The 9,379-nt window shown below is 46.8% G+C and overlaps 4 protein-coding genes across 4 annotated transcripts in view; 2 read left to right on the top strand and 2 right to left on the bottom strand.

Moving 5' to 3' along the window:
* LOC311341752 (TRPM8 channel-associated factor homolog) overlaps positions 1-206 on the top strand; it is a gene marked incomplete at both ends in the record, with an annotated part of 7,658 nt that extends 7,452 nt beyond the window's left edge. The window contains one exon of the mRNA XM_084466549.1: positions 1-206. This exon is cut by the window's left edge and continues 37 nt beyond it. Coding sequence (XP_084322675.1) covers positions 1-206 — 206 coding nt within the window.
* Positions 1-9,379, bottom strand: part of LOC311341747 (uncharacterized protein) — a gene marked incomplete at its 5' end in the record, with an annotated part of 386,212 nt that overhangs the window by 121,851 nt on the left and 254,982 nt on the right.
* The window catches only part of LOC311341753 (uncharacterized protein), a 361,346-nt gene that overhangs the window by 89,057 nt on the left and 262,910 nt on the right, over positions 1-9,379 (top strand). The gene's annotated exons all lie outside the window — the stretch shown is intronic.
* Positions 2,165-6,383, bottom strand: LOC311341784 (endonuclease domain-containing 1 protein). Its single transcript, XM_084466592.1, has 5 exons — positions 6,271-6,383; positions 4,351-4,451; positions 3,753-3,867; positions 3,414-3,570; positions 2,165-2,623 (listed from the first exon to the last, which is right to left on the bottom strand). The coding sequence occupies exons 1-5, from the start codon at positions 6,346-6,348 to the stop codon at positions 2,235-2,237; spliced, it is 840 nt and encodes a 279-aa protein (XP_084322718.1). The 5' UTR covers positions 6,349-6,383; the 3' UTR covers positions 2,165-2,234.

Raw genomic sequence — 9,379 nt, forward strand, 5'->3', positions numbered from 1 at the left:
TGTTCGCCGCCTACCACGACATGAGCGGCGTGCCCGGGGACAACAAGGGCAAGATGAACCTGTACACCAGGACCTTCTCCGTGGCCGTGGAGCGCAACCTGTGTGCCTTCTTCACGGCCTGGGGCTGGCCCATAGAGGGCGCCACTGAGCAGGAGCTGTCCCGGCTCCCTCCCTGGACCGACCACCCCATGGTCCTCCATGGATAACATAGATATATATATACTGACTAGATATGGCCTGAGCTGCGCTGATCAGTGGAACATATGCGTCAATGCCGCCGCCATCTTGCGGCGGGGTAACCACCCACCTGAATGAATGAATGTCGATGGGGCAGAGGTCCTTTCCCGGTCTAGATCACTCTAAAACGCATTCTTTTTAGGAAATCTTCAATCAGGTCGGGTCAAACGTGTGTTTGTGGTAATGCTAGTAAAAATAAATTAAAAATACTTTTTTTATTTTTTATTATCATTACACGTCTGACCTATGTCAGAAACCAACCCGCTTGAATATTGCCTCAAAAGAAGTCGTTTTAGAGTGATTTAGACTGAAAGGACCTCTGCCCCATCGACGTTCATTCATTGAGGTGGGTGGTTACCCCGCGGCAAGATGGCAGCGGCATTGTCGACGCATGCTTAGAAGCCGAATGCGATATCTAGTCAGTATATATATCTATGCATGGATAAAAAGGATTGGAGGGTGGGGGCTTCAGGCTGTGCAACTTTTGAGCGCACGGCTGGACTACACTAGTGAAGATAACGCTCATTGTCCGCGGACCCTTATATTGGGGTGATATCATGCTTGTTTGACTTTTCCCTCTGCTTTACTGTTGTAATATGACGTATGTATACATGTTTTACGTCTGCTGAGCTAGAACAATCTAAGTCTGAGCCAGGGGGGGAGTATTCGCGCCCATCGAGAACGCCCCTCGATAAGAGCGTGAAACAGCTTTTTTTGCGCTCAAACTTTACTTCCGTAACAGTGTGGCGTCAGCCTGTGCAGTGGGAGGGGTTGAAGTGGAGAAGTCGCCGCCGTCCCGGCTCCCGTTTTAAACATCAAATGACATCCCGTTTTAAACAAAGTGGGCGTGCTGACCAATCACAGCAGACTTGGCGACTCGAGAGGGGGGGGGCCTTGAAGGGACATGACACAAATCAGAACATTTTTGAAAGATGCTGAAATTGGTTTTGCAGGAATTAACAGGTGTGAGCTGCAAAACCCAAATGCAATTATTGACCCTAAAATGCATGAGATGAGATCTTTAACACTGGGTAAGCAGGCGGTTGATTTATGTGTGTCAAAGTCACCAGGCCCTGTGTGTTATCTCGCTGTGCCCTGGTACGTAAAATCAGAAGACCCATAAATAACTATGAGTGGCACCCAATCTACCCAATCGCAGCTTAAGCACCACCTGATTGGCCCGTCAAAAGGGTTAGCATCTTTCTCCGGCTTTCTTGCAGAATGAAACAAGTGTCACAAAAAAGACGAGGCAAATGGAAGCTAAGTGAAGATAAGTCTACTGTGAAGATACGTCTATTGTAATCCATGTGTTGATTCTCTTTTATACTTATCATGCTCAGGATTTGTTTTATTGTCTTCGTGCTCTTCATTTATTGTATCTCATATATGTTGCAGTATTCTGTATAGTTATAAAGTGGTGTATAAAAGGGCATGACGTACAGAGTCTGTTCTTTTTTAGTTGAATTTGTTTTCTGGTAGACAGCAGAGGGATGCATGCAGTGTACTAAAGCATTCAGGTACTTTAAAGGACTGCAGAACAGACGGCTGCTACTGCCTGGGGATATCCGATCAATTGTTTAAATTTTTATGACTGTAAGGGCACATGCCCTTACACATGTCAAAAACATTGATTCCGTCAATGTGTGTGTATAACGGAATACATTTTTAATACATTTAGTTTCCTGTTGAATGGATTTTTTTCCAGCATTGGGGTTATATAAATTTGCACAACTCATTTAATTTAGATGTCATGATATTTAAATTGTTGCTTTTGCGTGCAAACAACAAATTGACCAAATATGCAAGGTGCAAAAACCGATTTATTTTTGATAACATCTGTAACATTGATTATGTTACAGAGAGGACGAACCACGCCGTTCGTGCTGGGACACTTTCCATAGTAATCACTAACTATGGCAAGCGGTATTACATGCAACCAACTACTTGAGCCAATTGCGAAACCTTTTCATCCGTAAAACAAAAAAAAAAGGTCTAAATCATCTGCAGTTGTTGTGAAACAGCTCCCCTACTGGCTGATTGGAGAACTGCTGCAGGAACCCGACCAGCTCGTCCAGCGTGTGCCTCTCCACCCAGTTGCCCTCCGTGTTCCTGGCCGAGGCGCCGCCGCTCTGGACGGCCTTGCCGTTGTTGTCCACGCAGCAGTACGCGTTCCACAGGTAGTCGGGGATGTTGACGCGGTTGACGTTGTTCTTGACGATCCAGTTGTCGGCGGAGGGCACGGCGCCCACCAGCACGTAGGCCCGCGAGCACCTGGCCCGGAACAGCTCGGTGAGCTGGGTCTCGTGGATCCTCCACTCGTTCTGGTTCAGCTTGGGGTTCTGGGGCACCACGTTGGTCAGGGTGAAGGTGGCGTTGCGGCCCGGCACTTAACAGGGGAGACAGACGACGGGCAGTGGCGTTTATTTAACGCGGTGGTAGGCAAGGACACAAATAGTATCAGAGTGTTTTTCAAGAGTGTTTTCTGGAGGGGACAATAATGTCCCCAATGGCAATGTGTGTTAATGACTCGTACAAATAGAATGAGTCATTTTCAGGCCTCCACTGTACACATTTTACACAGCCACACATCTGTAAATGCAGCACCATTCATTCTCTGGAAATAGGCAGAGAGGTGCAACACTCAAACCCTGAAAAAAAATTGGGGGTTTGAAAAAAATATATATCAAAATAGTTGAAATACTCTTTCTGACAGCAATTAATAAACCTAACACTGACAAAAAAACAGGCGGGAAAAGCCTGACATCTGTCGTTGTCGCCGGCCTGTAACCAATTACTGCATGCGGCCCGAAATAAACGATTGGATGGCTTACCTGTCGGTCCAGCTAGCGACCCGGCTACCTTGCGCCCACTCACTGCGCGTGAGCCGAGTCTACCAGCTTGACGAGGCAGACCTATTGCCGGAGCTAACGAGCAAGCAACGAGCTTTGGGGGAGTGGCTTTCGAGTTCTGGAAGGAGGACCGGTATTTTTTTTTTTATGGATGGATGCTTTTAAAAACCACCTTAGTCCGGCTGCTTTCTCAAAATTGCCTACCCTAGTTTTAAGGCATTGGCAGAGGTGGCAAAAACAAAATCAACGGTCATCTAGATTTCGAGAGGAGGAGGAGGAGGAGGAGGATAAGAGCATGGCCGCAACAGAGGCTGTCTATGTGCAGACCTGCATGGTGTCCGTTAGGGTTGAGGTGTCCCCGGTCGAAGCCAGAGTGTGTGTAGTCCTCGTTTAGGGCCTGTCTCTCCCCAAGGTACACCCCTGGGTTTTCCTTCCCCAGCCAGTATCCGTCCTTCATCCCAGGCTGCCAGGATGGGTCCACCAGCTGGGTGGGGGGGGAAACACAAAGATTCACAAAGGTTGTTTCCCAAACCACCCATATGCTACGGATACGTTCCTCTTGGAAGAGATGTACGGACGTGCGGTCCTCGGATAACGATATGGGTTTCCACGGCGACAAAAGGAGTACGTTTGGACAAGACAATCATGCGCCCCCACGGTGCTTACCTGAGGCTCAACAAACCAGCGCTTCTCTCTGCCTCCTCCGTTACTGTCCTGGAAGAGGTAGGCCGAGTACACGGCGATCCGGTGGTGGGTGTCGTACAGCGTGGCGAAGTGGTACCTGTTGGCGTGCAGGAGACAGCGAGGGAACATGAAGCAGGATCTAGACGTGTGGTCTAGCTGGTTCCTTTTATGCCCCTTTATCACTACTGAAGATTCTCAGGACTTGATGGGTTTTCTGCCTTGTAGGCGAGCCCTAAACGGGGCCCTCAAAAAAGGGTTGAAAGACATCACGACGCCAATACACAAACGTAAAAGGATTCAGTGCGTCTGCAGCAGTAGTGGTTGTGTAAGCAGAGGAGAAGAGGCCGGTTGATTGACCAAGAAGACAAGAAGGTTCTACGTCCACCTGACCCTGTGCAGCAAGCCAGAGTTAGAGTTAGAGCTCATTTCTCTATTAAGAAATGCATTTCATTTCATTGAGTTGTCTCACATGGAGGCAGTGAGAGAGTTTGACATTGAGAGAAGAGACTAGGCCGTCCCTGAAAGATGTGCCATGTGGTGACGTACAATACATGATACGCAGAATCACAAGACAGGTTACCTGTTGTCAAACCTCTGGCAGAGGTGGGCCACATCCTGGGTGCTAGCCCCCCATTTAGGAACCATGCCTTCGTGGAAGTATTCCAGGCATTCAGGCACATCCTGGAACAGGATAGGATAAAAAAATGATTAACGCCGAAGGGAAATCCAGGTGTTCAAGAAGCCAGCAAGTTGACAGGAACTGAATACCTCCAAGCGAGAGGTATTAATGTGCAATACGAATACCAAGCAGCAGAAATGTGTGGCAACGTTAACACAGACACTGGTTTAAACAGGATACATGGATGTGTATGTGGATGTGAACAGGAAGCAAGCTATGAAAAAAAACGTTAAATGTGCTTTCCGTTAAAACACTATGAATAAATAATGAGAGGCAGGAAACGCTTGTACACACACACACACACACACACACACACACACACACACACACACACACACACACACACACACACACACACATACACACACACACACACACACATGCACCCACGCCCACACACACACACACGCACCCACGCCCACACACACACTGTCGTGTGAGGGTAAAAGACCTGAAACTTCTTGTTATGGCAAAGCCTTGTGGATTGATTTAATTCCGTTGAATGAGAGAGCACACAACACAGCCATCTGTCACAGCGTGCCCGACCCCCCCTCTGAAGCTTCTCTTCTAATGACCCCGCTTGGCCAACACGGGGGTGTCAAGCATGTATTCAACATGAAAGCCTACACGACAAGTCACTTGCCACTTGAGACTCTTGCCTCTTGCAGGGACGAGCCATGAACGAATGAGTGATGTATGTACTATGTCTTGTGTCTGTATTTTTGTGCCTTTAGCTCTTTGGTTTCCTATTTTTTGTGTGGTGTTTGTCTAGTCTGTTGTATCGTAGAGCACACTGCGGCAAATTCCCAACAACTTACGCTGTGTGTGGCAATTAAAGTATCGAGTCTTGAATCGATACACTCAAGCTGGGTTTACATGCTGTGACTTAGACACTGGCAACTCATCGAATACTCACCAAGAAAACAGTGGCAACGTTTTACAAAGCTCACAGGACGTCATTTCTTTCTTTTATCCTTTGTATTAATCGCCAAGGGGAAAACAAAATCCCTGCATTCACATCCTACATCCTACAGGAGAAGCAGGCTGGGCTGTCTGTCTCTCAGGGCGACGCCCGGGGGGGGGCCCAGCTTCAGGTGTAGCGGTTGCCTTGCTCATGGGCAGGGCAGGGAGTGTTGACTTGCATGTGTTAACATACAGTACAAACTCCACGCAGAAGGGTCCCGCCCCCTGGTGGGCGCTGACCCCAGGACCTTCTTGCTGTGAGGGAGCAGGGCTGTCTGACGTCTGTGCTGCCGTTCCACCGTGGACCAGTTAAGACTTGCACTCGCAAACACTCAAATACTACGACTTTCCACCACACGCACATACACACACATACACACACACACATACACACACACACACACATACACACACACACACAAATGAACACACAAATAAACACACACACACACACACACGCACAAATGAACACACACACACACACACAAATGAACACACACACACATACACACACACACACACACACAAATGAACACACAAATGAACACACAAATAAACACACACACGCACACACACAAATGAACACACACACGCACACACACAAATGAACACCTACACACACACACACACACACACACACACACACACAAATGAACACACAAACAAATGAACACACACACACACACACACACACAAATGAACACACAAATAAACACACACACACATACACACACACACACAAAAATGAACACACAAATAAACACACACACACACACACACTAAATCCCCCTCTTTGAATGTGCGCGTGCGTTCAACGTGGTGAAAGCAGACACGGCGTGACTGAAGAAAGGCGCTGACCTCAAAGCGGGTCACGACATCAGCGGTGGCCCAGCGGAGCAGGGCTAGAAGAGCCAGTAGGCGGCCGGGGGTCTGCATGGCGCTCTCAAGACAGGACAGGACAGCTACAGACCCTTCTGCTGCACAGAGGAGTAGACCAACGCGTTACTGCAGGAGGAGGCTCATTGGTTCAAATGCAATGTAATGGAAACTGAAAAACAGAGCTAAACATATCTGATGTCATTTGATGTTTAAAACAAAAGTGGGATGAAGATCAAGAAGCCAACATTCTAAAAAATAAATAAAATAATAAAATAAATTAAAAAAAAATATATATATATCAGAGTTAACAAAGAGTTTATTCTCCATATAAAGCTATATGGCATGACCACACTATTGTCTACATGTTTAAAGAAAGATATAATTATTACATATTATTTTTGTGTAATAATGTGTGCGTATGTATATGTGTGTGTGTGTGTGTGTGTGTGTGTGTGTGTGTGTGTGTGTGTGTGTGTGTGTGTGTGTGTGTGAGAGAGAGAGGGACATATTCCAGCCCTACCTGAAGTAGATCCGTCCACAGCATGGCCCGAAAACGTCAATCCGGTCTTTTATATACGGTACATCCACTCGCCTATCACCTGCTTTCGCTCTCTCCATCACCTGCTCTTTGGCACTCGCTCACACACACTCTCAAGGACGCCATGTTGTTCTCACCAGCTAGTAAAGTCAGGGCCACATATCCTCCTGGATGAACTGGTAAGATGGGGCCCGGCCCAGCCTGCTTAATGATACTGCGGGATATTGCTTCTGCAGCGGTCAATTTCTATACAGCATAGAATACCAATTTCAATTTCATAATGAAGTCTTGTAGTGTTGTAGGGCGGTGTTTACAGCGCGACCCGGAGTGAACCCTGGGATTGGGCAACAGCAGCAGGGCAGAGCATCTGTTCAGGGGCTCCCTTTCCCATGATAACAAGCTCCGGGCTCCGCGGTCAGCTTCTGCATGTGAACTATCTGCCTCACTATCTGCCGACCGCAGCCCTTCATCTCCGCGCGGCGCACACACACAGGGCGCACGCAGCGCCAACACCTGCATGGAAACATTTACCGCTGCTTTGTTTACGAGTGGCAATGACCCGAAAAAAAGAAACTGCTGAATAATCATTTTCATTCCGATCATTATATATACCAGTAGCAGTAGGTATTATTGCAGCTGTGTGAACTTTCGGATTCGTTGTCAGGTTAGTTTAAATGAGAGAATTGTATAATAATCCATCTCGTAGTTATTTTATTTTGGTCCCGATTCATCTTTTTGAAAAGGGTATTCAGTTCGTTTTTTAATTTCATTTGTCAACGCTAGGACACCTACTGGCATTCGTAGTGTGATGAAGAATAAATCGTATTAAATAATTTCAAATATTAATAGGACTCTTAATTAATCCGAAATTCAATAGTGTACTTTTCCAGCCTAAGAGGATATTTCCATCAATTAAGTTAATAGAAAATTAATATTTTATACAATTCTTACCAGAACAGAGCATCTTTTTAACCAATCGCAGGTTTAAGGGATAATGTGCACACTTAGGAGTATAATTAAATATTGCTTTGCGGTCCAGCCACCAAAAGCGTTGAGAACATAACGATTAGATGTGTATATATAACAAGAGAAAATTATCTTTACTTTTAACTTTACCAGCCCATATTTGCATGTATTTTCCCATTAGTCTATACATATATTTAAAATGCATCTTGTCTATTGAGGGGGCGATTATTAAAGATAGGGAATTGTAGCTGTATAATGCTTTTTCTAAATCCTAACGTGTGCAATGCCCAAACTGGCCGTTAGGGGGCAGTGTTAGATTGTGATTCTAAGCTGAGGCTTGCTACACTCGCTGAACACGTTCCACGAAAAATGTGAATCAATCAGGGAACGCTCACTGAATAATAATTACTGAATTAAATATCGTTGGATCATGGTCACCAAAACAGATAAAATAAAAGTTTTGCTTCACAAATTGACTTAAAAGGGAAAACATCAAAAAAATCTATTTTCATTAAAAGAGAAAAGTATAATTATCCCCGGCACCTTTAGCTCAGACAGCTCAATGGCGTGAGATGAGCACCGCGCTCACTTAAGAAGAGAACCCTTTGACGTACCATTGGCCTGTAGAGATCACCTCGGTCGCCTGTCTGAAGTTAGTTATATATTAGACCAGGTCTTCTTACACGTTTTCCTCTCTGAACCCATAAGACAATTTCAGGGTGTCTGTGGTACCCAACCACACACAATTATCACCCATTCCGGTGTGCTGTGTGTGAGTTGTCTGTGGGCTGTCAGGCAGGCCCCTCCATTTTGGGTGCTGACCAGAGAGATGGACTTGGAGTGTTCACCATAAACCATGGAGGTAGGCCTCCTACACCACATTCTGTAGGCCTGATTCTAATTGATCCCGGTTACGTGATTGGTCATGTCATAGATCAATCCACAAAGGGCCATACGGAGCCAAAATACGTTTAACGAAAAAATAATTTTGAAATCGAATTTTGAATTGTGTGTGAACGCTGACTTGGATAATTGGGCCAGTGGTGGATAATTCTCCATGAATGCAACACAATGGACACCATTGACCATCCACCACGCTACGAACCACGTGGAAAAAAAACGAGTCGATCGGTTCATCAGAAGCCGCGTTTGTCACCGCTCAGTCGATGGCCGGGATCCTCTGGATCACCGCAGGAAAGTGAGGAAATCAATGTCGTCAAAATCTCTTTTTGATGTGCCGGGGAGAAAGCCACGGGCAGGAGAGGTGGGACTGGGGGGGCCGGAGTGGGAGGTACTGGGGGGCTGGAGTGGGAGGTACTGGGGGGGCTGGAGAGAGGGAGGTACTGGGGGGGCTGGAGAGAGAGAGGGAGACAGGAGGTACTGGGGGGCTGGAGAGAGAGAGAGAGAGAGAGAGAGAGGGAGTGGGAGACACTGGGGGGCTGGAGAGAGAGAGAGAGAGAGAGAGAGAGGGAGTGGGAGACACTGGGGGGCTGGAGAGAGGGAGAGAGAGAGAGAGAGAGAGGTGGGAGACACTGGGGGGCTGGAGAGGGAGAGAGAGAGAGAGAGAGAGGGAGTGGGAGACTC

This window comes from Micromesistius poutassou (genome assembly GCF_964030765.1).
Source record: "Micromesistius poutassou genome assembly, chromosome: 4".
NCBI classification, from domain to species: domain Eukaryota; kingdom Metazoa; phylum Chordata; class Actinopteri; order Gadiformes; family Gadidae; genus Micromesistius; species Micromesistius poutassou.